General features: G+C 32.2%; 3 protein-coding genes across 3 annotated transcripts in view; 1 reads left to right on the forward strand and 2 right to left on the reverse strand.

The window, feature by feature from the left end:
• The window catches only part of LOC145317520 (cofilin/actin-depolymerizing factor homolog), a 90,749-nt gene that overhangs the window by 54,354 nt on the left and 10,094 nt on the right, over positions 1-26,301 (reverse strand). The window lies entirely within an intron of this gene.
• Positions 1-26,301, reverse strand: part of LOC145315506 (uncharacterized) — a 53,571-nt gene that overhangs the window by 17,011 nt on the left and 10,259 nt on the right. The window contains exons 3-19 of the mRNA XM_080155489.1: positions 26,138-26,220; positions 17,910-18,002; positions 17,210-17,275; positions 17,006-17,043; positions 16,802-16,877; positions 16,338-16,508; positions 15,899-16,034; positions 15,000-15,097; positions 14,508-14,582; positions 12,005-12,094; positions 11,345-11,437; positions 10,860-10,946; positions 8,953-9,188; positions 7,091-7,228; positions 4,572-4,653; positions 4,329-4,396; positions 2,882-2,921 (exon numbers count right to left, since the gene is read on the reverse strand). Coding sequence (XP_080011615.1) covers positions 2,882-2,921; positions 4,329-4,396; positions 4,572-4,653; positions 7,091-7,228; positions 8,953-9,188; positions 10,860-10,946; positions 11,345-11,437; positions 12,005-12,094; positions 14,508-14,582; positions 15,000-15,097; positions 15,899-16,034; positions 16,338-16,508; positions 16,802-16,877; positions 17,006-17,043; positions 17,210-17,275; positions 17,910-18,002; positions 26,138-26,220 — 1,670 coding nt within the window. The remainder of the gene's footprint in view (positions 1-2,881; positions 2,922-4,328; positions 4,397-4,571; positions 4,654-7,090; positions 7,229-8,952; positions 9,189-10,859; positions 10,947-11,344; positions 11,438-12,004; positions 12,095-14,507; positions 14,583-14,999; positions 15,098-15,898; positions 16,035-16,337; positions 16,509-16,801; positions 16,878-17,005; positions 17,044-17,209; positions 17,276-17,909; positions 18,003-26,137; positions 26,221-26,301) is intronic.
• l(2)gl (LLGL domain-containing protein l(2)gl) overlaps positions 1-26,301 on the forward strand; it is a 113,128-nt gene that overhangs the window by 6,979 nt on the left and 79,848 nt on the right. The gene's annotated exons all lie outside the window — the stretch shown is intronic.

A 26,301-nucleotide genomic window follows, 5' to 3' on the forward strand; every position in this document is an offset into this window, starting at 1 on the left:
AATTGTATACTGGCATGCCATTGAAAATTTAGTTTGTGTATTGGACTATCATTGATCATTTGTATGGCGTTATTTTTTTAAAGGCACTATAAGATAATGGCCGATAAATTGATGTTCATTACATCTCCAATGATGATACACAAAATTATCTCTTCTATAGATTACAATTAGTGGTTAAAAAGTTTGGACACTAAATTTAATGGACCAACCATTCAAAATTCATTAAAAGTCCCCAAAGTTGTTAAGCCAATTAATAAGGAAACATTATCATAAAACTTTGGGAACTAGTGAAATAAACAACACACTGTCCCCTCAATTGGTTCTAAAGATGGCAGCAACATATAAATTCTTGCATTGATTAGGTACACTTTTTTTATACTAATTTGCAATATTTAGATAAGAGCGGCTATGCCCTTAGCATATTGGGAGTCTGTACTGGAGTAAAGGGCAAAAATAGCCTAAAACCATCCCAAGGCTCAAATCTCAAGATACAATGGCATAAAAACTTCTCGGGACCTATGTACAACTTGCCTTAAATGAAACTCAACCGGTTAAAGTGTTATCGAAATCTTAAGCTACAGACAAAAAAACCTTATTACTTTATATAACAGGATATTAAATTTTTTTTATCACTCTCTTACAATAGTTTACTTAAAATGAAAAAAATGTTTATAAATCCAAAGATTTATTTGTGTAGACGACTGTTTAGACACAGACAATACTCTGTAGACAGTCAAGGATAAGAATTACAGGGATAGGCAGAGAAATTATATAATCTGTTGCGGATTTTTTTGACAGAGAATTTTATGTAGGATAACTATCCTTGTATAGAAGTAACAGACCGTGTGTCTGTCTATTTGTTTGTAGTCAAGTGTTTCGCTATTTGCTGAATCAATATTGTTTTTTTTTTACACCAAAGTTTCTTTTAGGTCCTGGGAAGGTTTTTTTTAACAATTTTAAGAAAACACAAAAATATATCTAGAGAAACCAACGTTAAAAACACCCCCAATTATCTTTAAAGTTATAGGCCTTTAGGGGCGTATGCAATGATGCATGTATCTACTAAAGCATGTTTTTTTTTGTGGGATATATAAGTATGCATTTTCCTTAAGATCTCGTAAAAAGCTTGGGAAAAATAAACCACTACATTCAAGAAAGCTTATTTTTTTATGTTGGGGGGATCACAAAAAAAATCAGCTATATAACTTTGATAAAAGCCAAGAAAACTTTCCTAAACCGATCGTACAGACGGGGGGCTGGACAGACTGACCATGTAAGTTTTAGATTAACTAATAAAAAAACTAAGATTTTGTCTGAAAGGGTCTATTTTCTTATTATTAGATTTTCAATTATTTGTAGAAAATCCGCGGCTGACGATCCCTGTTGTATAAACCAAACGGAAAACACAAATATTAGAATCATGTCGTGCTATAGAGAAAATTCATTATTACTTTTGAGATATTTTTTTCCAGTATGAAATTGAAACCGATTAATATTCGCTGGATTAGAACAGGTTCTTAGCAATACTAAAATTTTCCACGATAAAAATTTGTTGTTAAAAAAGTAGAAAAATCAACATGTTTAAAATGGACGTACGGACATTCTGGTAATGATCATAGAGTTGCTTCGCTTTCTAAATCGTACCTAACTACTAAAGGAATTACCATGCAAAGTTTGAAATCGATAGGACAATTCTAACATGCCTAAATTAACGAAAAAAGCTATCCGTTACAGACGTACGGACGGACGGACCGACCCTAATTATAGAAAAGCTTCGCTTTTAAAAATGCCGTAAAATTTAATATTTTGTTGGAGTAAAGTTGGAGTAATACTTGTTTTTCAATGTAACTAAAAGGGAGTGGGTAAGAAGGGGAGAAAAAAGAGAAAGGGATTGTGGGGAAATTTTCCTTTAAAATTGTTTGTCAGAATCACATTCCCTTTTCCCTGAAGTTATTAATACTGCATTAAGAGCATGCAATAGTAAAAGCAAATATAGAGTGAGGGAGGCTAACATTTATAGACCAATATTTGTAAGTTTTGAATAGAAGAGGAAAGCATCAGGGATCTAAGGGGATAAGACAATGGCCAATAAATTTATGTACATACCCAACGATTAATCGCAAAATTACCCCTTCTGTAGATTAAAATTAGTGGTTAAAACGTTTGAACACTAAATTTAATAAACCAACCAATCAAAATTCAGTAAAGTCCCCAAAGATTTTAAGCTAATAAGTAAACGCCATTATAAAACTTTGGGTACTAGTGTAATAAACATCTCATTTCCCCTCTCTTTCTGGGAAAGCCTATCTAAGTTTGTGATCATATAATCAGATTTATATTCTGATTAGTTGATTCTATTATTTTCTATTATGATTAATAATGTATTTTTCGTATGGTTTCGAAACTGATTAATATCCGCTGGATTAGAACCAGTTCTAGGATGTACTGAAAAATCCAATCACATTATTTTTCATAAATATTAAATTAAAAAATCATTAAATTGATACCAGTTTTGTTAGCCCAGGCCTTTTACCCATCGGGGCTAACAAACTGCTTTTCTACGGAAAGCTGTTTATAATTTGATGCGATAAATAACTATTCTCTACATTATAAAAAAAAAGAGGTTTCCACACCATTTTAACTTTTTCCTACCAAATTAAAAACTTCTTTTAGTTAACAACTGTGAAAAAATATATACAATGAATGATAGGCCGAAGGCTCGGGCTAACAAACCTGGTATTATTTTTATGATTTTCAATTTTATTTTCGTGGAAAATTGTCTTTCATATAATGTTATACATGATTTTTCAGTATGGTTGGGAACCGGTTCTAATCCAGCGGATGTTAATCGATTTCGAGGCCATACTGTAAAATACTCTACCTGGGATAATTCTACAAGTCTGTCCTCAACCTTCAAGGATCTAAAATAATCAAAAATAAAATATTTTCAATCAAAACAAAATATTCGGCTTATAATGTAATGTATAAGTATAAACAAGACAGCCAATAATCTGCCAGGACTTTGAAGAAGTGTGTTAAAGGGGTGTTTACTGTTTACCTCCTCCCCCAAACGAATTTGGAAATAAATCATATTCCCCACCTCCCATAAATATTTTATTATTATCTTATTATCTTAAATCTTATTCCCAGGAAAAATGTATGTTTTTATTTGGGGGGGGGGGGCCGATGGGGGGCTAAAAAATTTAAAAGCTTGGATGTCCTTGCTTTCAGTATCCTACTTAGGTATAGAGTAAGGGAGTAAAGAAGTATGTAAATTATAGAGTTGCTACTCGTCTAAAAAAACACAAACTAAAGTAGTAAACAGATATTTTTACAAATACGTCATTCCCTTAAAATCAATTTTGTCATTATGTTGTTAAAAAATGCAAAATTGACTGGAAAAAAAAAAAATTTGTAAAGTTATGATTTTGTTTTGATTTACTGCAAGTTTTCAATAGGACGCTGCCGTCGCATTAAAAAGTTTCTTTTTTGTTGGCGTAACTTTTATTTTTATCTAGGGCGTGTAAACTAATTATTTTCAACTTTACTGGTCTTTACCAATTTACATTATCTATTATCTAAATTTTGTCTTTAGAAATCTTCTTAGTAGACAACTAAAATAATTTTAGTTTACAATGTTTTTAAAATGACTACTCTAAAAATGCCTCTAGAGTCTAGACTGTCTACTATAACAAATTTCTTAATCTATAGACTAATTATTTATAGATGTCTATAGCTTGACTACTCTAGAAATTTTATCTATAGCTTGATTACTCTAATAAATGTCGATAGCCAAATGTCTTCAGTCTTACTACTCTAAATATTGTATCTATAGCTACACTACTCTAATAAAACTCTATAGCCAGATTACTAAAAAAACATCTATATCTTGACTACTCTTATAAAAAGTCTATAGCCAGATTACTATAAAAACATCTATATCTTGACTACTCTAAAAATGTCTATTAACTAACTACTAAGCTGTAAAAATCTAAAAATATCAAAATCCTGACTACTCTAAAAAGTAGCTGTGTTTAGTGTCCTAGGAAAATGGGAATAGATGTCACACCTTTTGGCCTACCTATTCTTTTGACGTCACAGTAGTAGAGGAAAAAAGAAAAGGAAGGGGGAAAGAAACCCCCTAGAAAAGAGATGGGGTATAGGGTATTTCCTGACGTCAATCGAATAGGTAGGCCAAAATCAGTGACATTTTCCCCCATTTTGCTAAGGCACTCTAGACAGCTACCTCTGAAAATTGTTTCTATAGCTTGATTACTCTAAAAATATCTATAGTCTGACTACTCTACGCTATGTCTAGTGCGTCTCACCTTGACAAATTGTTTATTTCTCTGTTGCTGAGTAAACTATACAGGGTCCCGTTTACATAAGGTTTGATCTTAATAAAGAAATTTATTATTATTTTCAATTTGGTGAAAGATCCGTTTTAATAAAGCCTTTAAGAACCTACAAAAATGTATTTTTTTCTCTAAATCAGCTGTGTAATCAACAACTGTATTAATTCCAGACGCCACTGTTTAGAATATCAGAGTTGATCAGTATTTTGTTTTTACCTGTTTTATATTTGTAGATATTAGAGTTAGCAATGTGTCGAGTAGATTATCAGCTATTGGTATACAGGCTTCTTTACCAGTTCTGAACATATTAGTAGATATTAGAGTTAGTAATGTGTCGAGTAGGTTATCTGATATTGGTATACAGGCTTCTTTACCAGTTCTAAACATATTAGTGGATATTAGAGTTAGTAATGTGTCGAGTAGATTATCAGCTATTGGTATACAGGCTTCTTTACCAGTTCTGAACATATTAGTAGATATTAGAGTTAGTAATGTGTCGAGTAGATTATCTGATATTGGTATACAGGCTTCTTTACCAGTTCTAAACATATTAGTGGATATTAGAGTTAGTAATGTGTCGAGTAGATTATCAGCTATTGGTATACAGGCTTCTTTACCAGTTCTAAACATATTAGTGGATATTAGAGTTAGTAATGTGTCGAGTAGATTATCAGCTATTGGTATACAGGCTTCTTTACCAGTTCTGAACATATTAGTAGATATTAGAGTTAGTAATGTGTCGAGTAGATTATCTGATATTGGTATACAGGCTTCTTTACCAGTTCTAAACATATTAGTGGATATTAGAGTTAGTAATGTGTCGAGTAGATTATCAGCTATTGGTATACAGGCTTCTTTACCAGTTCTAAACATATTAGTGGATATTAGAGTTAGTAATGTGTCGAGTAGATTATCAGCTATTGGTATACAGGCTTCTTTACCAGTTCTGAACATATTAGTAGATATTAGAGTTAGTAATGTGTCGAGTAGATTATCAGCTATTGGTATACAGGCTTCTTTACCAGTTCTAAACATATTACTGGATATTAGAGTTAGTAATGTAAGGAGTAGATTATCTGATATTGGTATACAGGCTTCTTTACCAGTTCTAAACATATTACTGGATATTAGAGTTAGTAATGTAAGGAGTAGATTATCTGATATTAGTATACAGGCTTCTTTACCAGTTCTAAACATAAGAGTGGATATTAGAGTTAGTAATGTAAAGAGTAGATTATCTGATATTAGTATACAGGATTCTTTACCAGTTCTAAACATATTAGTTGATATTAGAGTTAGTAATGTGTCGAGTAGATTATCAGCTATTGGTATACAGGCTTCTTTACCAGTTCTGAACATATTAGTAGATATTAGAGTTAGTAATGTGTCGAGTAGATTATCTGATATTGGTATACAGGCTTCTTTACCAGTTCTAAACATATTTGTGGATATTAGAGTTAGTAATGTGTTGAGTAGATTATCTGATATCGGTACAAAATCAAATAATGATTATAGAGTAGTTGCTGAATTACAAAACTATTTTTTATTTTAATTGACTGGCCTATCATTGGTCATTTGTATTGTACGATGTCATTTTTACAGGCACTACAAGCTGCTTCATTCTACTTCCTTAAATGTTTATGTGTGTCCGAATATTGCTCAAAATCACTTAAAGGGCGTTGTCTTATAAGATATAAAGCAGCCACTATTGCTGAAATGATATATTAACCCTACACCCTCAATAAAAGGGTGACGGAAGCGAAATTTGACTTTGATCCACTTATAGTCGGAAATTCATTAATTAGGGGACATGCAAATTTTTTTTAGCTCTCTAGCTCTAATGGAAGCTGAGATAATAGGGGGGGGGGGAGTCGTTGAACGCCCACCCCTGAACGATAAAGGTGCGGCTAGGGGCCCGGCTTTTAATGGTTAAGGGACCTTGTATTGTGTATATTTGCAAGATTATTAGAGACGACGCTTATGTTAAACACTAATTTGCAGTGAAATCCAAAATTATAATGGCCTAGAATTTGATATCATTTGCACATTAGTAAAGACAAGATAAAGACATGGTTAAATTTCCTGTAAAAAATATTATCATTATGATGACAAGTATCTATATATAATGTCCTTAAACCATTAATATGTCGATATAAAAGCATAAAGTCGACGTCTATTTGTCAAAAATTTATTTCAAATATGTAACATAGTATATAGATATTATTCAAGAATATATAGTGGCATGAATAGGTTATTATCCTTTTAAATCAAAATCGAGTGGGGGTGATACAGACAACAAAAGGGGTGTTATCTATAGTCAGGGGTGTGTATACTCCCCCCTACTCGATCAACATAATCAAAAATCTAAAAGCGTCCTTCGATTGATAAATTGACAAATCTGATGATAGTGCCTAAAAAATGACGTTATACAATACAAATGACAAATGATAGGCAGTATACATTTAAATTGACAAATGGTAGACCAGAGCTGGATCTTTAAATCATTTTAGTGGTGAGCAAGATCGGGGTGCGCCAACTTTCCACCAATGAGAGCACAGCATTTTATGAAATGCCGCGCTGTGATTGGCTGAAATTCGGCTCACCACTAAAATGATTTAAAGATCCAGCTCAGTATGACGTTATTTTTTTTTAAACATTATCATCAGTTTCTTAATTGACGCGCAAAGCTTGGCTGTTTTAGGGGGTTTAGCCAAGGGGGTGGATACTCAACTTACTTGTGTAGACAAAGATTCATAAGAAGAGCTGTTGTGTACTCCAGTGCATATTCCCTATGGTCCTCCCATCCAGGTAGGTAAACTCCGCCCATCCAACCAATTAATCCCTTCTGGATCAATCGTCTTCGAATGTCATACCTGAATATAAAAGAATATGATTTTCTAAATAAATTTATGTCGATTTAACCATATAGATCACAAACCAAAAGAAAACCATATCATTAAAACAATTTTAAAAAATATTTTGGGTATAGTCCTTTTCACGACATCCCTCCATAAGGAGCGATTCTTCGTATTTTTAAAATGGCTTTTTATAGGTTATTTTAGGTTAGGTTAGGTTATATTGTGTTAGGTGATTGCCCCACGGGGTTAGGTAATTGGCCCCGCAAGGTTAGAGCCCCCCGCAGGGGCTAGAAATAGGAGAAAAGCTACTGTGAAAAATACGAAGAATCGCTCCTTATAGAGGGATGTCGTGAAAAGGACTATACCCAATATTTTTTATTACATTCTTTACATTTTTAATAAATCTTTTAGATTTTTTTCTTTCTCTCTATTTCCGTCTTTTTTTTTATCTTCTCTCTTTCATACTGTTAACATTTCTCTCTCTCTCTGTCTTTCTCTCCATCGCTCTTTCTCTCTATCTATCTCTCTCTCTCTCTCTCTCTCTCTCTCTCTCTCTCTCTCTCTCTCTCTCTCTCTCTCTCTCTCTCTCTCTCTCTCTCTCTCTCTCTCTCTCTCTCTCTCTCTCTCTCTCTCTCTCTCTCCTTCTCAATTTTTGCGTAAAAAAGTTTTATTTTGTCCGCATTGACTTATTGCTTTTCTGGATAATAAAAATAAAGCAGAACAAGGAGCTAAAAATGCAAATTCATTTTTGCAAAAAAAAACACAAAATATAAATTTTATCCAACTTTTCGACAATTCAAAAATATTAAAAATATCAAATACTAATTTAGTTTGCCAATCCTTCATATTTACACTCTTATGGAGAGGATTAGTTAATCTGCTGTGACCTGTCCTTATTATGGATATAAAGGGATAGGACAAAGGCTGTAAAATTTATCTACATCCCAAATGATGATACACAAAATTACCCCTTCTGTAGATTGGAATTAGTGGTTGAAATGTTTGAACACTAAACTTAATTATCCAACCAATCAAAATTCAATAAAAACTTCAAAACCTCAACGAATAAGAAAACGTCATTATAAAACTTTAGGGACTAGTGAAATAAACAGCCTAATGTCCCCACCCTGTCTCTCTGTGTCCTCATGCTTAAATCGAGATTTTTTGTCAAACTTATATTGAATCATCAAAATGGCCAATAGAACACTTATAAAGCCGGACACGGAGAACTAAAGAGTAGTTTTGCTCCCAAGTATTCAAGGTAAAGAGTAATTACTCTAGTATACAATGGAAACTTACATTTGCAAATATTTTTTACAATCTTTATAGAAAAACTTGCTTTTGGGAAATTTTCCTATAAATATTTCATGTTTATTATCTAATTCCCCCCTATCCTCTCTCCCACCCTGGACCAATACTAAGCTTCTCTAACATTGATTTTATTAGGTTTTTTTTCTACTTTTCAATTTCAGGTGTCTAAAGGGATAAGACAGTGGCCGATAAATGGATTTACATGTACCGTACCCATTTACCCCTTTCGTAGATTACAATTAGTTGTTGAAACGTACACTCAGCTTAATGAACCAAACAAGCAAAATTCAATACAAGTCCCCATAGTTTTTAGGCCAACGAATAAGAAAACTTTATGATAAACCTTTTGGGACTAGTGTAATTAACAGCCCAATGTCCCCTCTCTTCCTGTATGAATTCTCACTTGTAATTTTTAAAACAAAATTTACCTCAAACTAAGTTTTTGCAGTGTAGCCACCAACATCTCGATAGTGACACTCTCCATAAGCTTGTGTGTGCTGATCAGGGCCTCGACAATGGCGTCCACAATGGAGATGTGCTCGGCCAGGTACTTGCGTCCGGAGCCAGTGCTGGCCAGTGCATTAAACAGCCTGGCCAGGGACTGTTGCATCAGCATAGGCATGTGGGGCTGGCTCGCAAAACAGTTCATCAATTTTTCACGAACCTAAACAATAAAATGTTTTTATTTTGAAGATGTTTATAGGGCCTATAAAAAATTACGTCATACTATACAAATGAAAAATGATAGGCCAATACTGAATTACCAATGGCAGGCCAGTACACATTTTAATTAAACAATGGTAGGCCAGTATGACGAACACAGTAATAGTGTCTGACTGATTATGACGTAACAAAAAAATTAGCCAATGAGAGGCCACTATAAATTTTACCATTGGTCAATAGCGGCCTCTCATTGGCTAATTTTTTTTTGTTACGTTATAATCAGTCAGACACTATTACTGTGTTCCAGTATGACGTCACTTTTTATATGCTTCTTTATTTATCTATTCAATATTGATTTGATTTGTCTCTCTTTCAAAAATATAATATAGTGACTTTATCTGTCTAATTTATTTAGTCGCTTAGCCCCTAGCATAAAGGGGGAGGAATATAAATAGCAGTAATCCATTTATAACTTAAAGTTTGAAAACCAAAAGTCTGAAACCATTCCGGATAGCTTACTAGAAATGGTTGACTAAATCAGTTCAGTGGTTAGAGACATTTTAGAACATAGCAAAATCTTTACTACGTTATGCAATAAAATAATATATTTTGCTAGTCTACTTTTGTAAAACATGCAATTGGAGGGATACCATAGTCTTAGAATAACGTTTTCTTATTCGTTGTCATAACAACCTTTAGGACTTTTAATAAATTTTGATTAATAGGTTCATTTAGTTTAGTGTCCAACCGTTTCAACTACTACAGAAGGGGTAATTTTGTGTATCATTATTGGGGATTAGGTACATCAATTAATCGGCCAGTGTCTTATCCCTTGAGATCCCTGGAATCCAGGTATGATTGATATGACCTGTATAGTATGAAGACCAATGATATCAATTTTTAAGAATCTTGCCACAATTTTTAACAGAACGGTTTTTTTGTGTATCATAATTGGGGATGTTGTACATCAATTAATCGGCCATTGTCTTATCTCTTTAGATCCCTGGAATCCAGGTATGATTGATATGACCTGTATAGTATGAAGACCAATGATATCAATTTTTAAGAATCTTGCCACAATTTTTAACAGAACGGTTTTTTTGTGTATCATAATTGGGGATGTTGTACATCAATTAATCGGCCATTGTCTTATCTCTTTAGATCCCTGGAATCCAGGTATGATTGATATGACCTGTATAGTATGAAGACCAATGATATCAATTTTTAAGAATCTTGCCACAATTTTTAACAGAACGGTTTTTTTGTGTATCATAATTGGGGATGTTGTACATCAATTAATCGGCCATTGTCTTATCTCTTTAGATCCCTGGAATCCAGGTATGATTGATATGACCTGTATAGTATGAAGACCAATGATATCAATTTTTAAGAATCTTGCCACAATTTTTAACAGAACGGTTTTTTTGTGTATCATAATTGGGGATGTTGTACATCAATTAATCGGCCATTGTCTTATCTCTTTAGATCCCTGGAATCCAGGTATGATTGATATGACCTGTATAGTATGAAGACCAATGATATCAATTTTTAAGAATCTTGCCACAATTTTTAACAGAAGGTTTTTTGTGTATCATAATTGGGGATGTACACCAATTAATCGGCCATTGTCTTATCCCTTTAGATCCCTGGAATCCAGGTATTATCATATGACCTGTATAGTATGAAGACCAATGATATCAATTTTTAAGAATCTTGCCACAATTTTCAATCTCTCCTCTGGATCTGTCTTTGTCACCATCTAGAATTAAAGGAAGTTTGATAAGGGAGGGAGGGGACATTGGGCAGTTTATTACACTAGTCCCCAAAGTTTTTATAATAACGCTTTCTTATTCGTGGCTCGGTTTCGAAGTCATACCGGAAAATTTGTTCTCACCCAACTAAGCGCCTGGAGTAGGAGTAATTTTGTCTGTGTGGGATGACCTTACAATTTGATTGCACGATCTTTGTCTTAGAAGTCCTAACTGTGCATGGTAATGATTTGCGCCTGTTTTAGGCCAAGGCATTTTCCCTACTCTAATTATTAATGTTGCACACCCGACATAGTAGCAGTAGGAACAATTTTTAACGTCTTTAGTTATGAAGTGGTGTTAAGCCTAGTTTCGAACCTATCACCTCCCTAAAATAATTTGTTCTCACCCATCTAAGCGCCTGGAGGAGGAGTAATTTTGTCCTGGTGTGATGACCTTGCAGTTCATCCATTACCAGTGAAGGGTCCAGACAATCCACTACCTATTTTTTTTTTTTTTAATTAAAACAATAAGAATTCAATCCTTAGAATTTGTAAAAGAAGCTGTTTATAGACAGTACAAATGACCAATTATAGGCAGACTAAATTACCAATGGCAGTACACATTTTAATTGACCAATGGGAGGCCAGTATGACGTCATTTTTTACACTGTAAAAAGCTTCTTTGTTATAAAAATTCCTCTACTAAACAATTTTTAAAAAGTCCTCTTGCATTAATCTAGATATATTTAGAATTTCCTAGGCTAACTTAAGAAAATTTTATAGGATATATAGGACAAATGTTCTTAATTAAACTGGAAAAAACGTACTTAATCTTAAAAAGTGACTTGGAAAATTTTTGTAGAGATCTTGTGCATCTTAAAAATGTCTTTCAGATAGCAGAAATGTAAATCAGGAGCTATTTATAGTGCCCATAAAAAATGACGTCATACTATACAAATGCCCAATACATAGACTAAATTACCAAATGCAGGCCAGTATAAATTTTAATTTTAAATGGTAGGCCAGCATGATGTAATTTTTTCTAGTCACTATAAAAAGCTTCACACCTTAACATAGCTGTCTTCTTCAAATTCTTCTGCTGAGCTAGAGCTGTCTCCAGACTTGGAATTCTCTTCACAGTTACGCAGAGCTCGCTTCTAAAAATATGGAAAATATAAAAATAGCCTAAAACCTGCTAAAAAGCAGTCCGACCGTCATTGATGTTTTATAGTTAATTGTGCTCCTTAATGATGGGAATGTTGTTTAAAAGTTTCAGGATTCTTTCACTTATAGGAGCTGAGTAAGTCCCATTTCTCCCATAGCGTTACGGACGGACGGACTGACGGACAGACAAATTGATTTATAGAGTAGCTTCACTAAAAATCAGGGAGGAAGTGAGAATTGGGCTGTTTATAACACTAGTCCCCAGAGTTTTATAATAACGTTTTTTTTCGTTGGCTTATCATTTTTGGTAACTTTTATTGAATTTTGATTGGTTGGATCATTAAGTTAAGTGTCCAAATGTTTCAATTACTAATTGTATTCTACAGAAAGGGTATTTTAGTGTATCATCATTGGGGATTTACATTAATTTATCAGCAATTGTCTTATACCTTTAGATCCTTGAGTACATTCACACTTCTTATTTTCATAAATACTTAAACACTGAAACCTCTTTCAAACAAAGAAAAATTCGTATTTTGTATTTATGTAAATAATAAAAATTGTAAAAAGTATGAATGCAAAGTTTACATGTAAACAAAATAACCAATAATCCATCTGTTTTGATGCATCCAGTACCTTTCATCTCCAATAAGCCAGTCTAAAAAGTCTTCTAGGTACACGACACAACTTTATGCAAATTATTCGCAACACAAATGAATTGGAGGAGGTATATTCTTGAAGTTTTTATAGAGTTAATAAAAGTTGAATTACTTTATTAACAAACAGCGACCACGCCTCTTGAAGCCTCTAGTGGCACTTTAAATGTTTTTTTAAATACTTTTTATTCATGTTTCAAATTTTTTTTTTTTTTGGCGATTTCTCATGGGAGGGAGGTGGTAAACCTACCCAGGTCCTATGAGAAGCTACCATATAAAAGAGAACTATATCGGTAAAGACAAACATACATCCTGTTACTTTATTATAAGGATAATAAAACTATTTCTAGCATGTAAGCTTTGATAAAATGGAAAAAATAGTGAGAATAAAAAAGGAAATAATCAAATTACATTAATTTTGTTGTATTAACTTTTGTTGAATGATTTAAAACTACAAGAATCTAGTCCTAAAATGTCCCAATAATTTAGACAGTCAAAGGTAAGGGGGAAGAGGGGGGGTGGGGGAAGTGCAAACTTTTAAAAAGATAAATAAACATTTTATTGTTGATTGGGCCGATACTGCGTCATCATTTCTATTGAAATATTATAATAATATTTCTCGAATTCATTCGAATCCGATGTATAGGAACCGGTTCCCATCCATACGAAAAAACTATGTCTAGCATCGTATTATATCCAGCTTTCTACGAATATAAAAATGTACAATCATAAGATTAAAACCATTTTATATCCGCGGAAAGCTGTTTATAATACGATGCGAGAAATAACTATAAAATGAAGTACATACCCCAACGTTTAAAAATATACTTTTTACATAACTCATCTTAACGTTTGTTACTTAAATCACAGATAGATTGAATTGTCCACTAGGATATATAAGTTGGAAGGAATTTTAATGTTAGGGGGAGATTTGAAGTCTCCATCAAATTTTAAAGATTTTTTTTATAAAATTCGTTTTTTGTATAATTCTTTATCTAAGCGGAAATACAATTTAAGTTAATTAATTTTGACCAATAGGATAGGTGGAATAGAAACTACCTGCGCTCTAATTGGTTGAATGATGTACGACACTTAAGCCTCTCCAATCAGAGCGCAGATAGTTTTCAATTCACCAATCACAGATGTCAAAAATAATTAAATTAAATTGTATTTCCGCTATTAGATAAAGAATTATACAAAAAACGAATTTTATAAAAATCCTTAAAATTTGATGCAGTTTTCAAATCTCCCCCTAACATTAAAATTCCTTCCAACTTATAAATCCTATTGTCCACCATATTTTTCGGATAGGATAGGTCCCGGTCAGGGTTTAAGCTATTTATTCGGGAAAGGGTTATCAAACACCTTTAAAACAATATTTTTCACTACTTCTAAATTATCTTTTTGGGAATTATATTTAGATCATAGAAAGAAAACGAAGTAGCGGGTATTGTCGTATTTTCACAGCAGCTTTTCTCCTATTTCTAGCCCCTGTGGTGCGCTCTAACCGTGCGGGGCCTATTTCCTAACCCTGAAATCATTATATCCTATAATAATCTAACCTAAAATAATCTATTAAAAGCTACTGTGAAAATACGACGAAACCCCCTACTTCATTTTATTTCCATGATCCTTATATTTTTACACTTAAAGTAAGGGTTGAAGTGGCTAGCGCTTAAAAATTAAAAAAGAAAAAAGTTATAAACAAATTGATAAAGAAATTATTTCCAGAAAAAAAAACAGATTATACCTGACTCCATGTTGGTGGTGGAGGCTCAGGGCCAGAGAAAAGTTCTGGAAACGCGGAATTACACCGATCAATCATCTAATTAACCAAAAACAAAAATAAATAAAGATTAAAAATAAAAATATATAAATTAAAGAATAAAATTAAAGTAATAAAAATATGCATATAAAGAAAATTATATTATATTCTATTTATATGAAAAACGAAATTTCTTTTGACAATATTTTCTCCTTCCCTTCTTTGTGCAAAAGTGTGTTCTCAAGCAAAAGTGTATAAGTAAGAGGCAAAATGGTTATTCTTAAGGTACACTATCCCTGTCACTGAATAAGCTCTTTATAGTGCCTATAAAAAAATTACGTCATACAATACTAATGACCAATGATGAACCAATAAACAGACTAAATTACCAATGGCAGGGCAGTATACATTTTAATTGACCAATGGTAGGCCAGTATGATGTCATTTTTATTAGGCACTATAAGCTGCTTCGCTTACCTTTATCCATTTCCTTCTATTATCATGTGGATCTGATTTAGGATTGAGACTTGCTCTCGCCAGCTCTTCCAGTCCAGCGGTCAACTCTGTTGTCACACCTAGGTTGTAAAAATATAAATATAAATGTATAAGTCTAAACAAAATTTCAAGTAAATTTGTTGCAAAATGGCATAAATTCAGGATACTGTTAGAGGACATACTTAAACTTTTAGGACCTGATTATAGAGATACTTCGCTTGTAACATTGTACTTTGTTGCCCTAGGAATCAGTATTCCAAACATCAGATGAATGGGATAAATATTTCACATTAAAAATTGTTATTTAAAAGTTAAAAAAAAACATGTTTTAAATGGACGTATGGATATTCTGATAACGATAAGCATCCCTAAATAATGGACGGACCGACCCTAATTGTAGAAAAGCTTTACTCTCTCGAGAGAGAGAGGGGGGGGGGGGCGACGTAGCTCAGTGGTAACGCACGGTGATGAGATTTCGACTTCAAGTCCCCGTGTGGCAAATCGAATTTCTCAGTTGAAAACATTCACATAACTTCCCCTGGTCGTGTAAGAAGTGAGATTATTGAGTAGTTTAGATACTTATAATAGTCATGTACATAATATATGTACAACCCTTATCCAAAGGGTCATTCATTACGGTGCCTTAATTTGGGACACCTGCCATATAACTCGGCGAGGGTGAGGTTATGAAGAGTAGCTCCTTTGAGACAGCGAGTCAAGGCATAATGCATTTGAGCGTGGAGCTTGATAGACCTAGTGACTATGAAATTGTCTCGTCTTCCCCATGACTAATTAGGTCCAAACACTAAGAAACAATGGCTAAACACACACACACACATAGAAAAGCTTTTTTTTAAAAAAAAGCTTGATGTTGGTCCTACCTATTAGTTTAGCATGTTCCTCTCTGAGTGTAGAGTATTGATGTAATAATTTAGTGTACTGCACCCCAGCTAATTCCTGGCACTGTACTGCCACTACACGACATAGCAAACTCTCTCCACAAACCTCTCTGATACTCTGAAATAATAGTTATTTATCGAATCATAATATAGACAGCTTTCCGCGGTTATTAAAATGAAAAATTTTAAGATTAAAACCAGTTTTGTTAGACCCGAGGTGCTAAAGGCTCGGGTTTTACAAAACTGTAATTAATTTTAATATTCGTGAAAATTGTCTGTAATGCGATGTTATAAATGATTTTAGAGTAGGGCTTAGATCCGGTTCTAATGCAGCGGTTACCAATCGGTTTCCAAGACATACTGGAAAAAACATTAAAATTTTTATCTCTTTACACTTTACGCCAAAGCCAGAAGTTTATACCTGAAGATAATCTTGTAGGTCTGATCTGAGCTTGGCTGACCACTGTTCCTGAAAGAGAGACTGGAAGGTTGGATGTGAGGCAGGGTTTCTGGTGTAGGGCAGGGCATAGTAGTGCAGGAACTCCTGCTCCTCGGCCAACCTGTTGCCCTCAAGCTCCAGGTATTCACGCACCTGGCATAATTATTAGTATTAACAATTAAATTTAATTAAGTTTTAAACAAAAGCATTTTCTGTATTTTAGGAATTTGAAAGGAAATTTTCTTAGAAAATATCTCAATCAAAATAAAGCTTTCTAAAATACGGGTCTGCTTTAATATCATGTTCAACTCTGGGTTATACAGTGACACTAATTACCTGTTTCCAAGTATCTGTGAGGCTAGGAGTATCTGTCTCTATACAGGTAGTATTAGCTTTAGTATCATGTTCAACTATGGGTTATACACTGATACAGTGACACTAATTACCTGTTTCCAAGTATCTGTGAGGCTAGGAGTATCTGTCTCTATACAGGTAGTATCAGCTTTAATATCATGTTCAACTCTGGGTTATACAGTGACACTAATTACCTGTTTCTAAGTATCTGTGAGGCTAGGAGTATCTGTCTCTATACAGGTAGTATCAGCTTTAATATCATGTTCAACTCTGGGTTATACACTGACACTAATTACCTGTTTCCAAGTATCTGTGAGGCTAATAGTATCTGTCTCTATACAGGTAGTATTAGCTTTAGTATCATGTTCAACTATGAGTTATACAATGACACTAATTACCTGTTTCCAAGTATCTGTGAGGCTAATAGTTTCTGTCTCTATACAGGTAGTATTAGCTTTAATATCATGTTCAACTATGAGTTATACAATGACACTAATTACCTGTTTCCAAGTATCTGTGAGACTAGGAGTATCTGTCTCTATACAGGTAGGGTCAGCTTCAATAACCTAGTTAAGAGTATCTTTAAATTATTTGAAACTTTTATATCAATCAAGATTACAGTAATACAAAAAAAAATCATAAAGAATATTTATCGCATTGTATTATAGACAGCTTTAGAATGAAAAATTATGAGATTAAAAACCAGTTTTGATAGCCTCGAGGGACCGGGCCAACAAAACTGGTATTGATTTTAGTTTTTTATATTCTTAAAAAATACACGAATCGATACATAATTTTTCTGTATGGCTGAGAACCGGTTCTAATCCACCGGATATTATGCGGTTTAGAAGCCATACTAGAAAATAATTTAATATCTTATATAATTTTAAAATTTGTTCAGCATATTTGGTAATATACAAATCCATCATTAATTAGGACTTTTAAAACAAACTTTAGGTTAAGAACTTTTGTACTGTGTCATAGTATTTTGTCGCATTTGAATTTTACAAATTTATTTTATAAGTTCAAGCAGCTTACAGTGCCTAATAAAAAGTGACGTCACACAACACAAATAACCAATGACAGGCCAATATACATTTTAAAATTGGTAATACAATTACAATGTATACTGACCTATCACTGGTTATTTGTATTATGACGTAATTTTTATAATGCTTCTAAAAACTGAGCAAACGTTACCTTGATAGCAAAGTAAACATGTAGTTTAAAGTTAAGTCTCATGAAGACCTTACTTGACCGCTCATGTGGTAACTTCTGCGGGTCATCCCATACCTGGCAAAACAGGAATAATTAAATTCATATAAGCAAAGCATATTAGTTATATAATGCTATAATATATTACAATATAAAGTTATAAAATTGATATGAAGCCGAAGGTTCGAAATATTTATTTTTTATTTTCGAATGTTTTACCAAAATATACAACACTTAAAAAGATATAGATATATGTAGATTTTTCATTAAAATATTTTTTTCTTTGCAGTTTTTGATATAGTGATGTCTAATTCATAGAAATCAATATTTTGGAGAGATTGTGAAAATGGGTGAATTGGGATATTTTGATACAAATTTTCCTCATGTAATGGTCGGTCATTTTTTAGTTCATTTAAAGGTTCCAATATCTTCCAAGTATATAAACGTAAAAAACCTTTTAAAAATTGTTTAGTCTTAGGTCGCTTTTGTACGCTTTTGTCTTTTTGATTGTGATTACTCTATTCAACCTTTTGACAGTCTGACCGCCAATCGAATTGAATAATTTGCAGATAATTTATAACGGAACAAAGTTCGTATATAATATTATGTTTAATTTTAAACATGTTATTTTGATTAATTTGAAGGTAAAGTTTTAATTGAAAGTCAAAGATAGAATTTAATTCAACTGAATTTGAGTTGCTGATTGTGTACATAGTTTCCTCGGTGTTTCCTCATCCTATCTCCATATTTACTACTAGCTAAAAAAGCTTATTTTGATTTTTTTAAAGCCTTTTTAGCTAGTAGTAAATATTGAGATAGGATGAGGAAACACCGAGGAAACTGTGTACACAATCGGCAACTCAAATTCAGCTGACCAGAATTTATGATGTAACATTTAAATGTGTGTGTACTGACTTACCCCCTTTTCCAGGGAGGGAGGGGACATTGGGCTGTAAAAAAAACACCCTCTCATTCTTTGTCTTAAAACCTTTGGATACTTTTGTTAAATATTAATTGGTTAGTTCTAACCAATAATTTTAATCAACAATAGTGGTAATTTTGTTTATCATCATTCGAAATATGCAATATCTTATCCCTTAAGTCTGCTGCCTTATTCCCAAGTGATGGTAAAGAAGTAAACAGGGATTTAAAGGGATAAGACAATGGCCGATAAAAATATGTACATTGTAATGATGATACACAAAATTACACTTTCTTTAGATTATAATTAATGGTGGAAACGTTTCTACACTCTACTCAATGAATCAACCTATTAAAATTCACTATAGTCCCCTAAGTGGTTAAGTCAACGAATAAGAAAACGTTATCATAAAACTTTGTGGACTAGTGTAATAAACAGCCCATTGTCCCCTCTCTCTCTGAAAGTAACATTGTGAGTTGTGACTTTATGAAATAATTAGAATATATGTTTGTTGGAAATTGTTGACAAAGTTTGTGGAAACTTGTCGTGTTTCAATTTATGGTGGGCTATCACTGCTGCATATTTGATATATCTCTTCAGAAAATCACAATACTATATAAGTTTACTACCGGCTTCGCCCCTAGCCTCTAGAGCCCAAGAGGTTTGATCAACCTAATTTTTCGTATTTTAAATATAAAAGAAATAATTTTAAAAAAATTTATTTTAATTTAAAAAGAAAAAGAAATTTTTTTTTTTTTGGGGGGGGTAGGAGTTTTTCATTTTTTTGGGGGGTTGGGGGTGTCGCACCCCCCAAGAAAACAGTTATAAACCTTACCGGGACCTATGAGAAGCTACCCTGTAAAGGAGAACCCGATCGGTTCAGCGGTTAGCGAGATCCTTTGGTACAAACAAACAAACAGACAGATAGACATCGTTCTACTTTGTATTATAGACTAGCTGCTACGCCCCTAGAGGCCTCTAGGGGCACTTGAGAAGGAGGGAGTCGAATTTAATAATTCAATTTCTTATTTTAGATTTGAAAAGAAAAAGTTTTTTTTTTTTTTGGGGGGGGGGGGTGCCCCCCCTCATTTTTAATTTTAGTTAAAAAAATTTACAAAATTTTTTTGTAAATTTTTTTTGGGGGGTTGGGGGTGTCCTACCCCCCAAAAAAATAGTTATAAACCTTCCCGGGACCTATGAGAAGCTATCCTGTTAAGGAGAACCCGATCGGTTCATCGGTTAGCGAGATCCTTCGGTACAGACACACAGACAGATACACAGACAAACATCCTGTTACTTTAGTATAAGGATTATAAGGGATTTTTGGGTGCTTTCCTCATAGTTCCTAGCGAACAGTTAAACTACCCCCTCTATTGTTGAAATTAACTAGAAAAAAAAGGGGTTGGGTATTTTTTTCAAAAACTACTCCCTCCTTTTTTTCAATTTATTTCAAATATGAGTGCTCTGGGTGGGGGGGGGGGGGTGCTACAGATTTTAAGGATCGACTAAAATCACCCCCCCCCCATCCCCATCAAAGGGAATGGAACATATTTTAGAGTAGTATCAAATATTGTATCAATTTATCCAATTTTCTTCTGAAGAGAACCTTGGGATTTAATTATTCATTTATCTTTAATACAAAGTAGAATGATGTCCGTCCGTCTGTCCGTCTGTTCCGTAAGATCTCGGTAACCACTGAACCGATCGGATTCTACTCTTCAGGGAATATACCTACTGGTCCTTTGGTGGTTTTAGGATTTTTTCTTAGAGGTTGGGTCACCCCCCCAAAACTGAAAAAAACTCTTTTTTTTAAATGTGGTGGTTGTTGCACCAGTGGTACTTAATTTTTTTGAAATCACCTCTTGGGGCGAAGCATCTTGAGGCTACGGGCGAAGCCGCTAGTAGTTTATAAAATCTTATTGCTTAGATAATAAAAATGCATTTTATAGAGCCATTAAAAAAGAAGACATAAATTATTTTTCATGTACACAAAAATAAAAAGATCTTTGTTTTTATAACGTTTCAGAAGAAAAAAAAGTTACTTGTCACATCGTATTATAGACAGCTTTCCGTGGATATTAAAATAAAAAATTATTAGATTAAAACCAGTTTTGTTAGCCCCGTGAGGCTGAGGTCCAGTTCTAACAAAACTGGATTTGATCTTATGAAAATTGTCTGTTATACGATGCTATACTTCATTTTTAATTATGGCTGAAAACCGGTTCTAATCCACCGGATATTATTCGGTTTCGAAGCCATACTGGGAAAGTTTATTCTGAAATTAATAATTGAGAGTTTTGATGATCTAGATAGGTAAAATTATTCCCTCGGTGTATTATCAACAAGAAAACTGGTAACAATTTCCTTTGTTAACCCCATTAACCAGAGGCGTACTCAGTAGAAATATACTATGAATTATTTTTGCAAAAATTAAAAAGAAAAAAAGATTTACCCCCTAAAAAATCGTAATAATTATACCAAAAATGATATCTCAAAAACATAAGTTTTTTTTATTTAAGAAAAAAATCTTGATTTCCTTTCTAGCTAGATAGACCATAAATTAAATTTTTGGAAAAATAATTGAAATTCTAGAAACGTTTGTTATTAAAACCTTTTAGATAGTAGGTTTTTGTTTAACTCCCATTAAAGGAATCTTAAAATAGCTTCCAGGAAGTTTTATTGTTATTGATCATAATTAATTCATCGGCTGGAATTTGCTTTTTTTTCTTCTCCTTATCTCCTCTTCAGATACAAAGGATAGGGGCGAAGTCAAACGTTTTAAACTTAATAGCGGTTACGCCCCTTGAAGCATAGGGATTTTTTTGGTGGGTAGGGTCGACCCTCCCCTCCCCCCGTAATCATTTTTAATTTTTTTTTAATCCAAAAAAATTCGTGGACGGGGAATTTTTTTCTACGGGCGATTTCTCTTAAGAGGGTGGTAGTACCCTTCCCCAAAATAGTTATAAACCTTCCCAGGACCCTATAAAGGAGAACCATAGCGAGACTCTTCGTTACAGACAGACAGAAAAACAAACAAACAAGGATTTATAAAGATTAGTAAAACAATGATAATTCCCATTCTGTTTACGCCTCAAGACAAACCCTTGAAGCCTTACAAAATTAAAATTGTTTTGATACAAAATTATTGAGAAACCCTTTTTTATGATGAAATATTAACCTAAACGAGGATAACATCGACCATAACAGCCTATCTCATGACTTACTAACTTTAGTTTATATTTTAAATTTCTTAAATTCTGATTATCCTATTATATAAAATTATAAAGTTTTTTTTGTCTAAAGTTTAAAATCTAAATTACTACTGAACCGATTGGGTTTTCTACTTTAGGTAAGCTTCACATAGGTCCTTGATAGTTTTAGGTTATTTTTTCAGATTTAAGTCTTGGCATGGTATGATGGTTTTAAACTATTTTTCTGGTCCCTTCTAATACGGAGCCTAAAGATTCAAGGGGCTTAACAGCTATTTAAATTTGAAAAGTAACAATAATCTATTTTAAATTTTCAAATCTTGACAAATAATTAACAAACCAGACTTGTTGCCCAGAGAGAGAGCGGACAATGGGCTGTTTATTAAACTAGTCCCCAAAGTTTTACAATAACGTTTTCTTACTCATTGGCTAACAACTGTTGGGGACTTTTACTGAATTTTTGTTGTTTTTTTTAAGTTGAGTGTTCAAACGTTTCAACTACTAATTATAATCTACAAAAGTGGCAATTTTGTGAGTTATCTTTGGGGATGTATATCAAATTATCGGCCATTGTCTTATCCCTTTAGATTCTTGCTTACAGCCCTTTATTATGGAGAAGCTTTGCATTTAAGAATTGACCTATATCTTTTAATATTTTAACAGGGAGTTATATGTTATTACAGGGTAAACATTTGTAAAGAGAAAGTAAAAGAGAGTGCAAATATATAAGAAAGAGATAAGGACAGAAAAAGAAAGAGAAAGGAGAAAGAGAGAGAGAGAGAGAGAGAGAGAGAGAGAGAGAGAGAGAGAGAGAGAGAGAGAGAGAGAGAGAGATAGAGAGAGAGAGAGAAAGAGAGAGAGAGAGAGGAAACATAAGAGACAGTTGTCTAATCAATACATGAACATAATATACTATACAAGAATGACCAATAAATGAACATAATATACTATACAAGAATGACCAATATATGAACATAATTTACTATACAAGAATGACCAATAAATAAGCATAATATACTATACAAGAATGACCAATATATGGACATAATATACTATACAAGAATGACCAATATATGGACATAATATACTATACAAGGATGACCAATATAACGACGTAATATACTATACAATAATGACCAATACATGAACATAATATACTATACAAGAATGACCAATACATGAACATAATATACACTATAAGAATGACCAATACATTAACATAATATACTATACAAGAATGACCAATACATGAACATAATAACCACTACAAGAATGACCAATAAATGAACATAATATACTATACAAGAATGACCAATATATGAACATAATTTACTATACAAGAATGACCAATAAATAAGCATAATATACTATACAAGAATGACCAATATATGGACATAATATACTATACTAGAATGACCAATATATGGACATAATATACTATACAAGGATGACCAATATAACGACGTAATATACTATACAATAATGACCAATACATGAACATAATATACTATACAAGAATGACCAATACATGAACATAATATACACTATAAGAATGACCAATACATTAACATAATATACTATACAAGAATGACCAATACATGAACATAATAACCACTACAAGAATGACCAATACATGAACATAATATACTATACAAGAATGACCAATACATGAACATAATATACACTATAAGAATGACCAATACATTAATATAATATACTATACAAGAATGACCAATACATGACCATAATAAACTATACAAGAATGACCAATACATGAACATAATATACTATACAAGAATGACCAATACTGAACATAATATATAGTATATGAAAATTACATAATATAAAAGAATGACCAATAAATGAACATAATATAATATGCAAGAATGACCAATACATGAACATAATATACTATACAAGAATGACCAATACATGAACATAATATACTATGCAAGAATGACCAATATATGAACTTTCTATACAAGAATGATCAATACATGAACATAATATACACTAAAAGAATGACCAATATATGAACATAATATACTACTCAAAAATGACCAATACTGAACATAATATAAAAAAATAATATACTTTACAAGAATGACCAATATATGGACATAATATAAACTACAAGAATGACCAATACATAAGCATGATATAATATACAAGAAAGACCAATACATGAATATAATATACTATACAAGAATGACCATTATATGGACATATTATACTAAACAAGAATTACCAATTCATGAACATAATATACTATACAATAATGACCCATACATGGACATAATATACTATACAAGAATGATCAAAACATTAACATAATATACTATAAAAGAATGACCAATGCATTGACATAATATACATACAAGAATGACCAATACATGAACATAATATACTATACAAGAATGACCAATACATGAACATAATATAAACTACAAGAATGACCAATACATAAGAATTATATAATATACAAGAAAGACCAATACATGGACATTATATACTGTACAAGAATGACCATTATATGGACATATTATACTAAACAAGAATGACCAATTCATGAACATAATATACTATACAAGAATGACCCATACATGAACATAATAAACTTTACAAGAATGACCCATACATGGACATAATATACTATACAAGAGTGACCAATACGTGAACATAATATACTATACAAGAATGACCAATACATGAACATAATATACTATGAAAGAATGACTGATACATGAACATAATATACTATACAAGAATGACCATTACATGAATATAATATATTATACAATAATGACCAATACATGAACATAATATACTATACAATAATGACCAATATATGAACATAATATACTGTACATGAATGACCAATACATGAACATAATATACTATACAAGAATGACCAATATATGAACATTATATATTATAATAGAATGACCATTATATGGACATAATATACTATACAAGAATGACCAATGCATTGACATAATATACATACAAGAATGACCAATACTTAGACATAATATACACACCAAGAATAACCAATACATGAACATAATATACAATACAAGAATGACCAATATATGAACATAATATATCATACAAGAATGACCAATACATGAACATAATATACTATACAAGAATGACCAATACTTGGACATAATATACACACCAAGAATAACCAATACATGGACATAATATATAATACAAGAATGACCAATACATGAACATAATATCCTATACAAGAATGACCAATGCAAGGACATAATATACATACAAGAATGACCAATACTTGGACATAATATACACACCAAGAATAACCAATACATGAACATAATATACTATACAAGAATGACCAATACGTGAACATAATATACTATACAAGAATGACAAATACATGAACATAATATACTATACAAGAATGACCAATACATAAACATAATATACTATACAAGAATGACCAATATATGGACATAATATACTATACAAGAATGACCAATACATAAACATAATATACTATACAAGAATGACCAATATATGAACATAATATAATATTAAAGAATGACCAATACATGAACATAATATAATATACAAGAATGACCAATATATGGACATAATAAACATTACAAAAATGACCAATACATGGAAATAATATACTATACAAGAATTACCAATACATGGACATAATATACACTACAAGAATTACCAATATGTGAACATTATACAATATACAAGAATGACCAATACTAAACATAATATATGAAAATAAAATACTATACAAGAATGACCAATACATGAACATAATATACTATACAAGAATGACCCATATATGGACTTAATATAGTATACAAGAATGAACAATATATGGACACAATATACTACAAGAATAACCAATATATAGACAAAATATACACTATAACAATGCAAAAATAGAGGATCGAATAAGAGAAGGGGAAGTGAAGTAAAATAAATAAGGGGTAGGGGGATGATTGCAAAAAAAGAATTGAAGAAGCAAAGAACCATCACATAAGACACATAGAAAAGCTTGACTTCTAATCCATAAATATAATTACTTGGAAAAATTGTTGTTTGTTGATTTGATCAAATGCTTGTAGAAGAGTATTAACTGTTGTACTACTCACTATAGCTGTATTTTCTAAAAAATAAATTAATAATCATTACAAATTAATATTTTTGAAAATTCCTTTGGATTCGGGAAGGGATATATCAATCAAAG

This window comes from Acartia tonsa, chromosome 4 (assembly GCF_053477335.1).
Source record: "Acartia tonsa isolate MP-2025a chromosome 4, ASM5347733v1, whole genome shotgun sequence".
Classification (NCBI taxonomy): Eukaryota; Metazoa; Arthropoda; class Copepoda; order Calanoida; family Acartiidae; genus Acartia; species Acartia tonsa.